The 19729-nt window shown below is 42.4% G+C and overlaps 1 protein-coding gene across 6 annotated transcripts in view; it reads right to left on the bottom strand.

Annotated features, from left to right (window-relative positions):
• Positions 1-19729, bottom strand: part of il1rapl2 (interleukin 1 receptor accessory protein-like 2) — a 205845-nt gene that overhangs the window by 9535 nt on the left and 176581 nt on the right. For all 6 annotated transcript variants that reach the window (XR_009120848.2, XM_058062860.2, XM_058062863.2 and 3 more), the window contains 3 exons: positions 18801-18875; positions 7744-7876; positions 5552-5697 (listed from right to left, as the gene is read on the bottom strand). Coding sequence is in view for 5 of the 6 variants with exons in the window: in XM_058062860.2 (XP_057918843.2) it covers positions 5552-5697; positions 7744-7876; positions 18801-18875 (354 nt within the window). In the remaining variant the exon portion in view is untranslated. The remainder of the gene's footprint in view (positions 1-5551; positions 5698-7743; positions 7877-18800; positions 18876-19729) is intronic.

The raw sequence follows: 19729 nt of genomic DNA, 5'->3' as shown, positions 1-19729 counted from the left end.
TGACAACGTTGGAAATGTGATCTATTACTATCTTGCTGGCACCCGGTCTCTTGGTGCCACGCACACAAACACAACACAAAAGCACATAGATGACTACTACTCAGACCATTTCACTTCAAACCCCGATAGGCACTTGGAGAGTGGTCCCATTTTTTGCACTTTTTTTTTTTAAATGCAGTCCCCTGCATGCCGCATTTCTATTGGGTGTACAGTTATAGGTCGGTTATTCTGAAATAAATGCATAAGGCTAAAAATAAGCAGTTAGCTAAAAAAACATGATATGCCCCTCCATTGATCTCAGGGAAGCTGGAAAACTTATTTTTTTTAGCTGGATGGCTTGCCCTTCCGACTCTCATGTTGTGGAATGGAGCCCAGGCGGACCATACTACACTTGCCACTTCAGGGGTAGAAGAACAACAAACAATGATACAACAGTTCAGCTCCGATTACTCTGTCGTGTACACAATGGGACACACCGATTTCGACTAGGAAGCCGTGTGCTCCTGGGTGGACAGAATCAGGCCTGGCATGACTTGGTGGTGTAAAACATCTAACTGTGTACAAACTAAACATGGGAGTTGTTCATACGTAGGCTTGTCCCAGCACAGATTGTCCTGCATAACGACACCAGAAAAATGCACAAATGCACAAACATTATCGGAAATTTCAGCATCGCTTAACACGGAAATACATCATTCTAACAACATTTATACATTTATAGGTCAGAAAAGTGGAAAAAGCAGAATAGGTCCCCTTTAATAATGTAAGATTCATTCTCCTTTGAGTTTTGCAACTCTGTGTTCTCTTTACTCGTCAAGGTTGTTGAGATATGTTGAGATGCCTAATTTGTGATTCCTCTTTTCGGACCTCCTGCCTGTGACCCAGGAATTGATCTCAGCATGGTCCCTTAGAGGACATCTCAATTACTTAAAATGCTCCTGGAGGAGCGAGGAGAGAGCAAGCTTGGGAAAGGATGCACTGGGTTTTCTTTAAAAGTCTTTTTCAGTTATGCGTATGTCAAAATCTGAAAGAAATAGACCTGAGCTGATGTTCCTGTGGAATTCATGAAATTCTCTCTGACAAATCTTTTTTTAAATAGACCAAATGATATGGCAGATGATTAAAAATGAAAGAAGATGAACATCACGTTTTGAGTATCAGGTGTGCCGTGACTTTTGTCTATGCAGCAGATTTGTGTGGCGTCATGTGACTCCCTGCGCTGTCACGCTTATGAATGATGAATCCATGCTTGGTGTTGAATTTGTCCATCTGTCAGTTTATGCGGGAAAATATGACTCCCCAGTTCAAGTCTGACATTACCGCCTTTCACCAGCAGAAGTCTCTCCAACGCTGTGACAAACTACTTCCACCGTATTGCCTGCAGTGTCGGCCTATGGCAGACATTGAACTAATTGCCAAATATTTACTCTCAGGTTACATGAAAGCAGTTGGCCTGATCATGTCATCTTTCTCTCCTCTGTCTCTATTCCTCTTCTCTCCTGTTCACGCTTCCCCCCTCGATTCTCCCTCTCCTGTATCTCACCTTCATTTAGCTGTCACACATTTTGCTAATGAATCTATTAGTGCTCAGCAGAAACAGTTTAGCGTTACAATGGCTTTATTGCTTACAACAGCAGTAATAAATGCCAATATGAAGTCATAACACATTTTACAACTTCTTACCTAACAATACTACAATTTTTACTTTATACTTTATACTGCAATCACACAGAGATGCCCAAGCGGAGAAGGTCCGCCCAGGTCTTTCTGATGTCCTGATTGCTAACCACTCGGCCACTGTGCGGCAATGGTTATGTATCGTTTTCACATTTGACCAACTCCAGGTCCTCCTAAATACCACGAACATAGCCACCAGCTACTAGCATAGCATTTGAAATGTCCTCATACAAATGCATTGATTCATAAATTCATGCATGCATTCATGAAGTATTAAAAATGATGCTTCTTATGTGAGTTAGAAGTACTTTCTTCAAGGACTATTTTGTCAGTAATGTAAACGGTCAGGTACATACAACAACTGGGTATATACATACTAGTTTACACTGTTTTGCCTCGACTTGGTTTAGCCTGAGGCATTGATGTCAAGGCTTCAGGGGGCTGTCGGACCTGAAGAAGCGGTCGATTTTCCTTTGAGGAGGGATATTTGATAATATTTTAGAAGATATTATATATATATATACGTATATATAGTATATATAGAGCTAGAGATATATAGTAGATAAGAGCAGGGAGGGGGGCTGCTGATCCGTATGCATCGTCATGCAAGGTACTATGTCATGCTAGAAACATCCAAAACCAAAGCATTAGCGTCCTTTGTATTGTTTTTATTCCCCAGTGATCCATTTTACTTTCTAGTAAGACTCATCATGTCGGCTCAGGGCATCTTTCTTCTCTGTCAGCTACCATTCCTGTCCAAGCGTGTTGAAGATACACAAACCATAAATGGATGCGGATATTACCCATTGGGTGACGGGGGCGAGAGTGCACTCCTAATCCAATCATGCATGCATGCACGTGTGAAATCAAGCTTTAATAACGTGTGCTAACTTAGCAGAACATGTGCTTTGTCCCGGCTGTTGTGTTGCGTTCAGGCGCTCTAACGTGGCCTTGCCTTGCTACAAGGCATCACACACCAGAAGGCGGGGTGTATGTGTGGATGTGGGGGGGGGGGTGGCGGTGGGGTCGGGGGTCGGTGTTTGCTATTTAGTGTGGTTACTGAACTTTGAAAGGCGAGGAAGAGGCGGAGGAGGCTAATTATTTGCTGCTTTCAATTGCCAAAATCAAATTCACTCAGTCAAGTTCATATTTCTGCTGAGCGCCGTTCCGAACGCCGCGATGGCGTGCTGATGCCTCTCGTTGACTTACTGAAGTTCACCGCAACAAAAGTGTTCTTGTAGATGAAAGCTCAGCACCCTGCTAAAATAGAGCTGTCACACGATGACTGACAGTTGTGTCTCAGGCTATTAACGATAACGATGGTGAAAGCTACTGATGGTCAGCAAAACTCAACATTGGGATGCCATTCACAGCACATCGCTGCTGCCCAATCAAAGGTAGACATTATCCTTATGCTTTTTAATTCATCATTTTCACATGGACAATAATTCAATTATTGACATTTCATTATAGAGGTGTAACGATTCATCGGTATCCGACGACATCCGTCTGTCTCCAGATTGTTTTTCACACAAGAGCTGGGACCGGTCCGGACCCAGGTGGACCCAAAAAAAAAAAGAGAGATGCAGCATGTCCCTGCCCCCCCACCTGCTAGCTACTGGTGACGGAACGAGAGGACAGCAAGTCAAGTGATCTGAAGACAAAAGTAAAATAAATACACATGCCGCTCCGAGAAAAGGGAAAAAATGGACGGTGCTTTCAACCCAGAATGGACACACTCGTTTGCGTTCATTCTTCCCTCTGGCGCTCAAAGCACAAAAGCAGTTTTATGCTCAGAGACTGTGTCACTCATAAAATCTCAAACTAAGCACAGAAGTTTTTCCACCAGACAGACCCACTCAATTCTGAACTCAGGTCACAGAGAGTAGATACCTGGAGCCACAAAATGGACGTGGCCTGGGGCTCTCCAATCTTTTTAGGGGGGGCTGTGGGACTGGACCTGGACCCTAACCCTGGACTTAGCTTGAGGAAATCTTCTTTATGTCGATATATTTGAATTGACAAACAACCATTCACACTCACATTCATACCTATGGACAATTTGGAGTGGCCAATTAACCTAGCATGTTTTTGGAATGTGGGAGGAAACCGGAGTACCCGGAGAAACTTTCCCGTGTTTATTCCACAAACTACGTATGTTCCGATCAACCACACACACGTACGCATTCCTCTCCATCTTTGTTATTGTACGGTTAAGTAATGACGACATGTCCTGACGACCCCCAATGGAGGACTGAGTCAGTTTGAGTGTGTGTGTGTGTGTGTGTGTGTGTGCGTGTGCGCGTGTGTGAGTGTGTGCTTCCAGGAGTCTCCAGGGTGCTAGTTAAGTATAGTAAGATAGATTTGACACTCAAGGCCTTCAGCAGGAGTCAGAGAAAAAAGAGAGAAGTGTTTTCAGTTCACCACCTTTCCTCTTGGACTCCTCTTGGATTATCTCACCTTCCTTTGTCTCTGTTTGTGCTCTCCTTACATCGGCCATCTTCATTCCTTGGTCTGGATCTGACAACTCTTTGTTTTCCCGGTGTCGTCCTTCTTCATTGATGTTTATTTTCCATCCCACCCCCAAACACCTTGCCCATTGGTTTCCAATTATGCACATCCGTGATACAGGATGTGTCATTTTCCTTTTTGTCTCCCGTTCCCTGGCCCGTATCTGGCAATGGCTGCCTCTCCAGATGCGAGTTACCACAAGGCTGGCTGCAGATGTTTTACACACGGAACGCTCATGCATTTTTCAGATGAACCTCTAAAGTGGAGACTATGAGATCTTTTCTTTTGGTTTCTTATCATGTCTGCCAGGTGCTATTTGCTTTCAGGTGCACTTCCTGCACACTACCTGTCTTACCTGTTTACCTGTCAGTCAAACGGGCTTTTCTAAAGTTAACACTGCATCCTCCTTATAAGGGGGGGGGGGGGGGGGGGGGCTATTTTGTATTGTACTTATTTTTTTTGGAATGGAATGGCCTTCATTGTCATTATACCAGATGTACAATGACATTGGAGAGCTTCTCCTTTAAAAAAAAGTATACAAAAAGTAAAGTAAAAAAAAAGACACAATATATACAAACTATCCAAGATATACACACATAATATTGCAAAGGAGCAGATATGTATTGCAGACACCAGAATATGTATGACAGATGAGTAAAAGTCACATATGAGAGTATTGAGTTGTTCAATAAATAAATATGTTTTCAAGGTAAGTCCACTGTTTTTGGCAGTGCTAAAAGTGCAAAGTGTAGATGGAAGTATTGTATATTGTATATTGTATATTGTATATTGTATATTGTATATTGTATTGTATCAAGGTCTTTGACTATGAATCACTATCTTTTAGCTTGCTGACTAGCGATCTGGAATCTCATGTGTGGATTTGATCCCCGGGAGTAGAGCTCCAACGATTAATCATTGAATCCATGACGTGTGCATCGATAAGTCGTCAATCATCCAATGAATCAATCCTAACTAGTATTTGCAGGTCTACTCCAAAGTGAGGTTTAGGAGGGTAATATAGCAGTCAGCAGGGGTGGCTGTGGAAGCAAACCCCACTCAGGGCGGCTTTTGTGGGTGCACCAGTTGGGTTAGACCAGCTGACTTTATGATGGTGGCACCGTCAATCCCAGGGCACATTTCCACAAACAACCCACTTTATCTGCTGGCTGTGAGGCAGATGTGGCACCAAGTCCTCCGCCACTTCATATTGCATACTGCAAATGAAGAAAGTCAGGAGGGGCTGTTGCGGCGCCATGGGTCCTCGCCTTTGTGACGTACTTGAACTGAGATGCGCCCCTTCAGCAAGTCTTTGGCACAATGACGACCTTATTGCAGCATGTGAGCACAGAGATTTCCCTACCTTTCTTCTGTAGTATTGCACTCCCACGCCGCCGCCCTATGTGGTTCTCCACGTAGCAGGTGTAATTAGCCAGGTCGGCCTCCTCGATAGCGTCAAACGTCAAGGATAGCTGTACCTCCTTTTCTCCTAAATGCTCCCTTATGATTCTGCACACAAACACAGAAGTTCCAAGACAGCAGTCAGATGTGCTCTTTAAACACGGACTTCACTGTCTGAAAATGTCTTTTTAATCGAAGAGAAGCGGTGTGAGAATGAAATAAAGAATAAAAGGGTTGAGAATAAAACGCATGTGTAAAAGGTGGAGACATGGAGGTCCATGTTTCACAAATTGCTTGCTGGAGACAGAGGGAAAGGAAACAAAGAGGTCTACTGTCGGGACAAAAGAAGAGTAGAGGATGATCTAAGAACATGAAAAGGGGTAAACGATGCGAAGAGTAATGTGTGGTGTTAAGCCAAGTAGAGTGCATTAAAAAGTAGGACAGAGGGAGTAAGGAGGCATGTAGAGAACACTGAAGCAGGTGCAAAAAGCCTCTGTCCTTATGGTGAGGTCACATCCTCCATGAGCCTGCAAGCAGGAGGAGGACAGGAGGCAGACTGAACCGACGCCTGGGGGTTGACATGTCTCTATGAATCTGATTCAGGGTCAAGTTCAACCGCGACCACAGAGGCCAGACCGCCTGTGCTGAAACAGCACATTTGGTCCCCGTAATTTGGTCCCCAAAAGTCTGGCACCACCATAGGAATACCTTCCTTACTTCAAGTGGCTGTGATGATACAAACAGCAGCCGATGCAAATGGTAATGGTAATGGTAATGGTAATGGTTTTATTTCATTTGAACATGCATCAGATTACAATTGAGTGCATCCCATAATCCCATAATTTTAATTTTAGTCTTTGAGTCTTGAACCAGTCATGATGTGCTATATATATCACTATATTGACACTTACTATGGTACCCATTATGGCATTGGATGCTCATATCACCCAGTACTTTGGTACGGGACAAAAAATAAAAATAAAAAAATTAAAATTAAAACTTTAACTATATTAGGAAAGCAGGAAGTGAACAAATGTAACAGTTAGTGATTGTAAAAGTACCAGATGGAGGGGTAGGATTTAATAAGCTTTGCTTCTTCCTACTCCTTTTGGACATGTGGAACTGGGAACTCATTATGGGATGCACTCTATTGGAATCCGATGCATGTTCAAATGAAAGTAAACCATTCCCATTCCCATTCCCATTCCCATTACCAGACTTGATGCGTTGAAACCTTTACATCACCCCAAAAGGGATTCTTCAGCGGTCATGGACTTGACCCGGGTATGGGGGCATATAAATTTGCCCTTTAATCTGGTGATGCTAAGCCAATGTATGAATGAGGCAGTTGCCCGTGTGTACATTTTGCAATTCAATGCACACAAGTGAACCGTGAGAACGCCGAGTTGCAAAATTGCTGAGTCGCTGGACAGCACTGGCTGGAATAATTCGAGACGCTATGCCGTGGCCTCGAGTAATGATGTGCAGATTTTATTTTCCATAATTTGTTCCCACAAATCCATCCTATTATGTATGATGAGTTCAGAGCGAGGTGAGGGAGTTCAACTTTGAGTCGTTTGCAAATGTGGCAATTTGAAGGTGAACAAATGTGTGTAATGAACACGGAGCCAATGCAAATAGACACACGGATGCATTGCCCACCGCCCACCACTGCCCACCGCCCACCGCCCACCACCGCCCACCACCGCCCACCACTGCCCACCACTGCCCACCACTGCCCACCACCGCCCACCACCGCCCACGGGGCAGCAAGGTGGATGGACCCAAACATGACGGATGAAATCTCTCCCTACAAATGAGATATGTTGAATTTGGAACAGTGGAATGATTGGATCGCAGGTACTCAGAGGACTAGTTGGAGAACTCATCAGGCGAAGGTTAATTAAATACCACGGGGCATGATTAGTTTCAAATTTAAATACCCCCACATCCTCAATACTATTATTCTGAAACAACCCAGCGAGTGGCCCTTCTGGAAAGCGAGGGAAATAACACGGAGTAAAACTGAAAGTAAAAGTGTTGAGATTTTCTCACTACAAGTCACACATTTTTCTTAACCAGCAACTTATGGTACAACGTAAATATCAAATATCATGTCCATTATTCTTTCTTCTTTCCATCATGGGTAATTACCTGACTTCACTTTCTTTAATGTGTCCTGCGAGTTCCTCAACAAACTTCTCTCCTTTCATCCAGTAGATGATAGGCCTCCTGTTTTCTCCACTGTAGCCAAAAAATGCCTTGCAGTCCAAACTGAGAGGCATACCTGCAACACAGAACACAATTCTTTCGTTATACGGCGGAACCTTGTTTAGCGTACGTCCTGGTTAGCGTGGTTTTTTTTTTAAATTAAAGTCCAAAATGTTTTTACGGTGATTAAAATAATCCATCATTCAGTAGATCAAAACTATAACCTAAGAATTGAGTGTGCATATCATGCAGTCGGGATGAGTCCTGGTTTCTTTTGGTGGCTGAAGCCGCTGTATTGCTGTCATTAATGTTAGCGAGGCATTGTAAATCAGGCTGGTGCATCATCATCATCATCATCATCATCATTTCACAAAATGCTGCTGATTGCACAGCCTCCATGTTTCTGTGACTTCCATGTGGATATTTTGCAAAAATAACCCAAAAGATGATTATTCTTCTTCTCTGAAAAATATTTGTATTCTTCTCCACATTGACTACGTACTTTTGTGCAATGTTTTGACAATATCAAACGACTGCTAAATAGCAGCGAGGACCGTTGATCATTACAAGCGGCAGCGAGCAGACAGGCAGCGTATTGATGTGCCAGCATTATTTCGGAGCCCATCTACTTGTGTACTTTCTATGAAATGCTCGTCAGTCTTCTTGTTTTGACACGGAAAGTTGAAAAACAAGTAAAAGTCTGAATCATGCAAAAGGAGTCATATTCTTACCGTAATGATTCATCTACTACATCGAGGTATCGATTGATATTCCTATGATCCAACTACATAGATCTGTGTACGGTGATTCCGGATCTAGTTGACGTACAGTATAACGATCTAACATCGTTACCTGGTAAGGGTGGCCGATGCTGAATATTTTGGTGGTGACCAAAGGCCAGTAATACAAGGCCAGTACTGCCGATACGCGTAACAAGACACACATTTTTCATGCATGTTTTTCATGTTTTTGCAACATCTGCAAACCCCAACATCCAAATCCAGGAAGGCCTTGGACCTCCTTGTCGCCAGTTCATGATGTCACCCCAATTCATGTAATTCGTGACCCTCGTCGCGCCACTTAACTACGAGCTACTTATCAAGATGAACATTAAATAAACATCATATAGTATTTTTCTCTTTTCCCCCTGAGTAAGCTAGCAGTATCAAGGAAGCTTTGCAAACATTGTGTGGATATGAATACGTCCTAATTAGCCAACTCAATCAATAAAACTAAAGTATGCTAACTTTTCTTCAGAGTAGTTGAACCAGAAATATTCATTCAGCATTTAGCATGATCGCAGTGGATAATGATGGCCGGCCGGCATGTTCCCACGGATGGATCGGCCATCCGGAGTACTGGGAATTTTTCCCAGTTTCACTTGCCTGGATTCAACCATTGTGCGTTATTAAAAGACTATTTACCTTCCCTACGTTGTAATACATACCCTCCTATACTATCCACACCCCATCACTCTCAAGCGACTATATGCTTTATTCTCACAGATGTTGGCTGTTCATCAAAATCCAAATGGCTGTTTAATGAGACTGGCAGTTAGCATGGTTCCCTGCGTTCCTGCTGTTCCTCTGAGGTAAATGACATTAAGAATGAAGACACCACAGGAGCAATACAGTATGTGACAGTTGCACATCAAAATATTATTTATTTGAAAAGTAGTTTGCAATGGACCAAGCGTTTCCAGCATTTAAGTTACGAGCCCAAAATGTGTCAGTAGTTGTCAGTTAATTCCAGATCAATAATCAATAATCATCAGAGGAGAGACTGTTAGGGTCGATCGATCCAAAATAATAGAAGAATAAACAAGTCAAAGAGATTAAAGCAATACAGTACAATTGAATGTGGAGTACTCAATACTACGTCTTTGTCAGCCTAAGCAGTAAATTAAGTCATATTAGATTACAGCATTGATTTATGTTATCTTTCTGGCATCCAGCTGGAGTCATAAGGATGCTTACTTTAATCAATTTACCTCCACAAGTTATATTAATAAAGAAAAAGTCCCTTGACAGAAGCTACATTTGCAGCCAAATTAGATTGGAAGGAAAAAAAAGTACATATTTGTTTCAGACAAGTTTTATATGAGATCCCAAAGTTGTTTTTTGTGGTACATTGGTGGCAACTAAAGTAACGATTGGAACACATTGATTAGTTTGTACTACAATAATATTGTCTTTCTCTCTTTTGCCTTTGCCATCGTTCACCACCGACAAAGGAAGCTAAAAAGCCGAATCGTGACCAAGTGTTATGGTTTTGGTTAAGGTACGTACACCTTTGGATTAAAAGCACCTCCGTTTTAATCCATGCATGAAGTAAATTTTCTGATTTAGATTTTGAACCTTACGCAGGCCTGTCAGGGCGAGGTAAAGGCCAGACGTGGCCCGAGGGCTGTACTTTGCCCAGGTTTGTGTAAAAATACAAAAATCTACTGAAGGGCACATCCAACACTGACCTGTCTGCCAGATTACACATGCTCTTCTTATCCATGAAAGGGAAACCGTTTGATTGTTTAAGATGAAAATACACCATATTGGGAAGATTGTTCACAATGCAGGACGGTGCAGAAGTACATTTCCAACTTGTCCATCTGAATACGTGTAAAATGATGGTTTTAATCACGTGTGTGTGGCTCAGGTATTGCATGGGTGGAAGTTGTATTGGGAACAGCTGAGTTTTGGATCTTGGGCTCTAAGAGAGCACAGCTGCACATGGCAACACAGATGGTGACACACACACACACACACACACACACACACACACACACATATCAGTGATGGGCAGCTCAGCTGTAACCTGCCAGGCTGTTGACTTTCTCATTTCATCCAGTTACAGCCTGCCTCCAACAAATGATTCCGTGTTAAATCCTTTCTTATTTTCTTATTCTGCAATGCCTCATTGCTAAATCCTTTCTTATGCTGTGTACCTGCCAGTGACACCCTTCCAAAATCACATCCCGTGTGCCAAATGCAGCTTTGAGGGTTGTCAGTGGTAATCCCTTTAAAAAGTTTTTAGCCAATGTTTCCTGCATTTTATTTATTTATTTGTTTTACAGAGCGACTCTTTCTACAGAATCGCTTCCCATATCTCATCATTCTGACTTCCTCACTTGAACTTTTTACCTAGCTGCAAAGCGCCAGGCTTCCAGTGATGATAACTTGCCTTTCTGCTCTGTGACAAGGAACAATAAAACAAGTAAACTACGTTATACTTTACTCATTAAATCACAGCAGCTGAAACTTCCATGATTTTTCCTTATCCTCGTTAGGGTCACGGGGGTATGCTGGAGCCTATCCCGGCTGACTTCAGGTTAGAGGCGAGGTACAACAAATTACATTTATAATAATAATAATAATAATAATAATAATAATGGAAAGAACGGGCCCCCGGGCCGTAGTTTGCCCACCCATACCCTAGACTGGTTGCAGGGCAGTTCCATGGTTTGGTATTATTTATGTCGTCTTCAACACTGTTTCCCTTGTTTAGTCAATGTATTTGCAGTATATTTTTATTTATCGTCTGTCCATCTTGCCTTCGGAAGTGATGGCACCCTCCGGTTACCCTCTCAGGAAACTCACCAAAGAGATTGGCACATTCTGAACTACGTATTATTATTTCAAATTCAAGTATGTATTTCGTTGAGTGAAATACCTCCAAGCCCAGGCTGATAGCCGAATATTCCATACTTGATCAGGTCAAAAAGTCAGGTCTGTGTTGGTCTGTTTGTCTTTGCGTCCAGTGGACACGAGGCGAGAACTGCTGGCTTGCCTTTCACTCTCTCCCTCTGCAACCAAACGGCCGTTCATGCAGCTACTGATGAGGAGCATCGAACTCTTAGCTTGCGATGGAAAGGCTGCTAAAATCCACAATAATATTTGTCACTACAGTACTGCAAGAGTGACAAGATATGATTTAATAAATATGATAATCATTTCTGCCAATAGCGAATCTCAATTTCCTTTCTGACAGGAAATGAAGCTGCCACAAAGAAGGCAAGTGATACTTGACTATTCCAAATCAAGTCAATATAGCATTGTCTTTTCCTTGCCTCCCTTCCCACACGTTTACGGTCCTTTACTGTCTCATATCCGTATTATTTGTCCTCACACACATTCAGCCTTCTTGGGTTTTTGAAGTACACACATTCATAACGCGAGGTGATTCCCAACATCTCTCCGAAGAAAGCAATGAAAGACAATCGATTCTTCTTTGCCCATATTTGGCAATTTCCTGACAGCTCTAATTAAAAAAGTTCCTTACGCTTATGTTCCCATTCTGGACATGTGATTGGCTAGGGGACTGGCCTCGTTAAGAAGACTTTAAATGAACAGATGAAATTAGAAAGGAGATTAGTGAGATATGCCTGACAAGGTTAATTAAATGACCGGTCATAAGGGCTTTGTCAAATTTGACAGTTTAAGAGCAGTCGGAGCAACGGAGAGGACGGCCGTGTGTTGGTCTGTTACAACTAGGGTTGGTCCCATCGGGGCTTCGTGCTGCTCATTCTGATAGGCCCCCCAGGCCAATGTGTCGCCAGGGGTGCCCTATAAGGGGGAGGAGTTAGGTCAATTCCTGGTTGCAGCCCTGCTACTGGCTGAATGATCGTCTGCGGAAACCACGCTCACAAGAGCAGATGTTGACACGATAACTAGCCTTGCATACAGGAAGTGTTTGTAAACAAACCGGATTTGCCTGCACAGCTGCAGTGTCATAGATTTTGTGGGTTGTTCAGCATTTTGGCTGCATTTACTGCCGTTTGACTGATGATCATACTGTCTTGCTAGCCTTGCTAACGCACCATACTCTGTAAAGTGTTTGTTCATCAAATTGGTTCAATATTAGCTTTTAACGTGCTAAGGTGGCAAGATATTTTTGTGGCATGTTTTGCTGGGTGCCTGCATGTGAAGGAAAGTGTGCGGGGACGATCACTTCAGGCTGTAGGCTGCAATGGTGGTCGGCTTTTGTAATCGCTTTAAAGGGTATTTATGGACATCATGCTTTTTCACGGAAATCGGCCAATACTGATTGGTGGATCAGAGCATCCCTCGTTCCCACGTTGGTGAATAAATGACAAGGTAAACACAAGACAAGAAACAGAGAAAGGGACGTGGAAAAGGTTTCAGAGCGGATGAGTTTGTTCTTGCTGGGCATCAGGTGATGGTTCAATGGGCATCAAGCCAACTGATTAATTAGGGCAATTAGGGCACTGAAGGAATATTTGTTGAATTGCGGTTTGCTTGTAAAGAACATTTATTTAACAACAGAACGTCAAGTTGTTGACTGACAGGTGCTGGTTTCATTAACACAGTGCTAGACGAGCAAAAGGGCTACAAAGCTGTCGTCTCCTTCCAAATTGTATTTTAATTAGATGTTCTTTTCTAGGAGGACACTTTGCTGTTCTTGACTTCAGCTCTCTTTAATCTATGCTGATTTTCCAGAGGATAAAACTTAGTTGCACAAGTTTGTCTGCAGGGTCACAGTATGAGATGTGAGATGTTCTGGGGAAGTGAGTTGACTTTTATAAAGTGCAGTAAGTGTAAGAAGAGGGGTCATCTTGTACAGTGTGGAATACAAAGTTAGATGAAAATGCCTCAAACTGAGGCGGAAGAGGACAAAGATTATGTGTTACTTCAAAAGAAGAATATACTTGTGATCGCTGCCATTGTGAGTCCTCCACAAAAAAGACAACAGAATGGGTCACTTTTGCTGAAAGTCAAGACAACAGCTCATCTATAGCAAGTTGGGGAAATTTGCCTTTTGGTGATATTTGTGAGATTAATGGCTTGCGACTTCTTTTTTAAATTCGCCTGGGGCCATTCCTGTAAATATTATGAAATAAGTTTTAAAAACTCAAGATCATGTCAAACATTTGTTTTAGTTTTTTTTCAATTTATTTTTACACATAACAATCCATATTAATGCTGAAGCCGGCGTTTTTGTCCGCTACAATATGCCATCTGTACAGGAAGCAGCCCTAAATGAGTCGGCCTGATAGTAAAGATCTTACGTATATTCATGGTGTTCCTTTCCCAGGGATGCACTCGGCTTTCATAAAACCGGGCAAAAGTTTGGATGTAAAAGAAAAAAAAGGAAAAGAAGGGAGCACGCAGGGTGTACAATTTTATGATATAATATCTTTTGACATGCAGACTAGCAACATATGTCAAGCCAGCGCAGTTGCTCGAGGTGTTGTCGGTGCTGTATGGCAGATATCCAACCTAGCACAGCCTCGCTCACATTCAATTCCTTCCTCCCTCCTCGAACGCACACACAAACCAGCGTGCACACACACGTGCACATCCTGGTTAGATAGATTTTTAAAGGGGATTCAGCTTTAATAACAATCCAATTCCAGCTCCACGGGATCGTTATCCCGTAGAGAAAGGAAAAATGTGTAAAAGAGAGAGAAACAGCAGGACAAATAATTAGACACTAATAGAGACACCAACGTCACAGTTTACCCGAGAGCAAACACTTTTTATTCAAAAGCAGTTGCTGTGTTCTTACTTCTGGGAGGAAGAGTCACTCTGAAAAGAACATTGGTAAGAAGGTTTTTTTCCTGTCTTTCAGAGTACCTGGCTTAATTGAAATGCTGATGAAACTAATTATGAATCAACCAGATGCTAATAAACTACAAAAGGTGAACCACTACGATGAACCCTGCAGCTTGTACAGCGGTGCGGCTACTCTCTGGATGAATTCTAATCTCCTTTACTTCAGAACTACTAGTAGTTGTTTAAATACTATGCTACTTGTAGGTCTCACTTTGGCAGCAGCCAATCACAATCATCAGTGCACAAACGAGTTTGTCAACCAATTGGAAATCACAGGAGGTCAGTATAACAACATAAGTCTGACTCCAGGTATCATTTCACTAAGAACACTACTAACAACTCTACATTCATCACACTGCGACTTAACACCCCAAAATATACCTGACAAATATACTAACATGTACCATTGTGATTGTGAAATAGAAATAAAAAAACTAACTCTTTTAACATTTTTCCATGTGCGTCTGAGCAACGCATCGATTGGGCTGCTGCATTTATATCAGCCTCCCCTTTTTGTAAGCCTCCAAAAATGGCGAATGTACAGTGATTAGCAAATATTAGGCAAATACAGTAATCCATCAAATGCATAGATTTTTCTGTCCATTGCAGAAAAATAGGACCAGAGTAGGAGAGTTGGAAGGATTCCGAAAATAACTGCGGCCCCTTGTCAGTGTGGATTCAAGTTGTTCCTCAAAAAGAAGGAAGCACTTGGATGATGGATGAAGGCCACACACTGCACTACTGCAGTACTTGACCTCCAGGGCAACAACAGGATTGGCTCATTTTTCCTCCAAAAATCTTTCTGGCCTTCAAGCAGTGGCCTGGGACTGTTGAGACCACTTCTCCAAACTAGATACCCCAATGCGCTGGTAATTTCTTTCCCCCATGAAAATGCATTAAAACCGGGTCACGTTTATTTTACGCTGAGCTTCTTCTCTCAGTCCGTCCTCTCGACCATCCAGCCCCTTCTTGATCTAAAATAGCTGATTATCAGAGGGTAGCAAATGAAAGAACGAACAATTTGTCTTGGATATGTCATCTCATAGGTCAGTCTTTCATTGGTACTCCAAGTATCAAGGCTCCTTCTCTGTTGTTCCAAAGGGTGCTTCTCTTCTTATGCTGCTTTGAGGCCGGTAGACGCTTACTTCCTTCATGTCACAAACGTGTGGTTTGCAATGTTTTATGTTTTCATCTACTTGACATTTAAGAAGGAGTTACCTCCCAAATCTGCAATTTGGGGGAAATGTGTTGGCTGTGGCCTGCACATGGAATATGTAGGGTAGTCAGAGGCATTGCAAGTGTCAGTGTTCAGTGGAGGAAGTGATTCATAACATCCACATGCATGCCGCTCGCCCTCCATCGAAATATTGGTAGGTTTTAGATCGTCAATGCGCCATGTGACGTGTCATGTCAGGCTGTCGTATGGTTCTCAGACAGGGGACGTGCAGTGTGGGCATCCTAGGAGGCTCGTGCAGCCCACTCGTTTCGATTGCAAGGTGGCCCGTACTGGCTTCCTAAGGCACCTATGGCTATCGTGAGTGTAGAGCGAGAGAAGCCGCCCGCCATGGCCGGGCAAGGGGCATCAATGTTGGATCCGCTAAGCCGGCATGCGTCCGCGGAGGCGGGGAGAACCACAGTGTAGAACTCGAGGAGGAATCACTGCCGTGGTCGTCCAATGTTCTCCCATGTCTGATGTACTTTGTGTCTTTTCTGTGGGGTTGAAAATTCTCTTGCGACCTTCCTCAGTTTTACATGTAGCCAGCATGTAGGAGAACATTTTTCATCTTTTGTATCCAAATTTCTGATTCAATAGTAAATATGAAATAACATGAATTGAATAATCCTCCGGTTTTTTGTTTGCCACCGTCTTTAATGCGTTCTTATCATCCGCTTTGTAATGCTTGATGCTGTAATATCCTCTTGTGTTGGCTGAAGGACAGGCTGTGGTTGATGAACAACTACAACAACAAACCCAGCCTTTATGTGAAAAGTGAATCCAAAAGAAGCCCCTCACAACAGTTTGAGCCACACCGCTCCATGTTATCTCTGACAATTCGACAGGGAATGCTGACACAACACATCCTCATTTTAAAGGATGTGAAAGCGGAGATGGAAGCAGTTGAAAGGGAGACACTGGAACAGCTGAAGATAGAGGTACCGGTGCAAGGGAGACAGACAGATGGAAATAAAGTCAGATAGAGGCAGACACCTAGCAGGGACAGACGGCGTGATGAATGCTATGGAGGTAAGAGGAGAGACAGACGGGGGGGCATAACGTATGCCACCCTTATCTTCACCCACCAATCACAGCCAAACTCACCCAGCCACTTCTTACACTATGTGTGTGTTTGTGTTATTTTCCTCTTCAGTGCACTTTATGGAAAGATGACAGAGGTTGAGGATAGAGAGAAATTCCTCCTGAGGGAGTAGCACCGGACTTTACTTGAAAAATAGGCTTAAGTGACCTCGGAAAAATAACGTGCTTATTATTTAGCCTGGAGAATAATCTGTTCTCAACCTCTGTGACACTAAACAACATATTAAAAAGGGAAAACTTAGTCTGCTAGCAACTGCAGCTTGATTGATATGCTTTTGCTGAATTTGGTTACACCTATGCTCACAATGTGAATCTATGAATAATTACTTTATGTAAATTCAATCTTGTTACGGCAAATTCTTATTTGCTCACCAAGGCAGAATATGTTCCTTGCTAAATACAAGGATGAAGAGTCTTGAACCAGTCATGATGTGCTATATATATCACTATATTGACACGCACTATGGTACCCATTATGGCATTGGATGCTCATATCACCCAGTACTTTGGTACGGGACAACAAAAAAAAAACAACTTAAACTATATTAGGAAAGCAGGAAGTGAACAAATGTAACAGTTAGTGATGGTAAAAGTACCAGATGGAGGGGTAGGATTTAATAAGCTTTGCTTCTTCCTACTCCTTTCGGACATGTGGAACTGGGAACTGATTATGGGATGCACTCAATTGGAATCTGATGCATGTTCAAATGAAATTAAACCATTACCATTACCATTACCATTACCATTACCATTAGCATATACAGTGCTTATGAAGTCATGAATGCATACAGACTATTTGTTGGTCTTTTCCCATGATAAGTTAGTACAAAATCAGGCACTTGTCATGTCAACAGGCATTGTTGTATTATTTTTAAACTTTTTCAATTTTTTAAATGAAACCATTACCATATGTGCCCAGCGCCTCAGATACTGCTTCCATAAAGGGGATAAAACCAAAGCGAGTAGTTTGGTAATGTTTTTATTGTCTCGACAGTACATTAGTAAAGGTTGAGCTTTTTTAAAAAGGCGTGTATTGATAGTGTCCCTCTAACTCCTTTAGCATCATTATTCATTATTTCATCCTCCGCCCCCTTTTTGAATCCAGTATACTAATATCTCCAATCAATCTTTAATTATGTATTTCATCTGCCTCTAGTCTACATTAGCGAGATAACGATGAGTTAAATGAATTGTGTTGATTACCCACGGTATTACGGAATGATGGAAAGAAGAGAAAGTACGGTGTAATAAGGCGGTTGGGGAAAACACGTGTGGTCATATGAATTAGTATCAATATGTGGAAATTAACAACATATCCGTGCTTGCTGATGTAAATCTCCCACAGGCTGAAATAAAATGATGATTAAAAAGATACGCGCAGATCCGTGAGTGTGTTTATTGCTGAAGGTAGTGTGCGGTGCGTGGTGAGACCGGGGTGTCCGTTCATTGCACGGAGGCCTCGGGGCCCATTTGTTACTACATCAATCTGGAATGAATGGAAACACAACACCCTTACTAGTACATGCAACCAAACACCTTTCTGCCTACAGTGCTACATTGTCAGCGAGCCCACAGCACAGCAGGACACAAATTCAGCCTGCCGGTGCTGCATCGGAACAACCGTGCAATTTAGTACACGGGCCAATCTCAAACAGACTTAATGACTCCCTTCCGCTTTGGTTCTTTCAATATAATTTCTCACCTGACTCTGCAAAATCACTTCTTAGGTTTGGAAAAATATTTCCTACTAAATAGATACATGAAACTGATGAATGTACGTATGTACATACAGTAGAACCTCGGTTAGCGTCAGCTGCAGGGACACAACAGTCCGGAAAAATTCCTTAGTTATTTTAAATTTAATAAAGTTTTTGAAACCGGGGAAGAATGATGTTTACCACTTCCACACAGAATGGGAGAGCTATGTTGTGTCGGACATGCCATGGCTGAACTCATGCAATCTAATCTAATGTCATGTAACATTAATGAGGTCTGGTGGCCACAATATTACATATATTTTGTTTTTCAATATTTTTTTGACTAATAACAGCACATAGTCAACCGTTCAAACTGCAATGTAGCAAAGGGGCAACGGTATCGGGTTTTGTTCTTACCGGGTGTGATCTCTATCACAGTGTCTTGTCTCTCAGGTGGGAAAAGGACCTTGGGTGGCTGGGTGGTCTGGAGAGCTGAAAAAAAAAAGACGGTCAGGAGTGTAGAGCATTTTCAGATACTCAGTCAACCATCAGGTTGATTTTTTTACTCCATATGCATCATTTATCTAAACACAAGTTTAAAATATCAAGATTGCAGACAAAAAAAAAGAATAATTAATCCCCGCAAATTGGGAGACTTTTGGGCTGGGCAGGAGGAGGACCAGGGGCTACAGACTGGAAAATCTAGAAAGCGTGTGTGGGTTATTGTGTGTAGCTGCTCTACAGGAGTCCACAACTCGAAAATGAGTATCATATGTCTCCTATAAATAAAGCCACAATTGGTACACGTTTATGTTTTTATGTTTCACTGATAATGTTTTTTTTGACAAGAATTGAAGATGTCACACTTTGTTCAGTGGTCCTTGAACACATCATAGCTGCTGTGAAAGTGACACCGAACCTCGACACAGTGACCCCAATTCCATCTCTTCATGGTTCATCTTCCATTATCATGCATTCATGAGTACCAGAGGGTCAGATAGAGCAGTTTCCCTGGGAAAAATGGAGGATTGACAGGTAAGTCTATTCTAAGGATGCGACAATTGTTTCCCTGAATCTCTTCATGAGCTCCTGCTCCTTAATTGTGTCTTTTGAGCAGGCTAGCCAATAACTAAGCCCAGGATGGAGCTGCCTCAGAGGAGTTCTCCTTCATATGGACTTTGCCTTTCAAATCAAGTTTGACCTTTTCCATGCAGGCAGTGCGGAACAGTCCAGCACAGAAGGTCAGACAGAGCAATAATCACCACAGTCTGCATCACAGTTTCTATGACAATCTTTAGAATATTTGAATCTGGACCTTCAAGCTGTGTGTGACTGTTAACTTTGTC

This window comes from Doryrhamphus excisus, linkage group LG22 (genome assembly GCF_037039965.1).
Source record: "Doryrhamphus excisus strain RoL-2023G ecotype Guam linkage group LG22, RoL_Dexc_Guam_v1.1, whole genome shotgun sequence".
NCBI classification, from domain to species: Eukaryota; Metazoa; Chordata; class Actinopteri; order Syngnathiformes; family Syngnathidae; genus Doryrhamphus; species Doryrhamphus excisus.
Note: the sequence above shows the minus strand (reverse complement) of the source record. Positions and strands in the feature narration are given on the sequence as shown.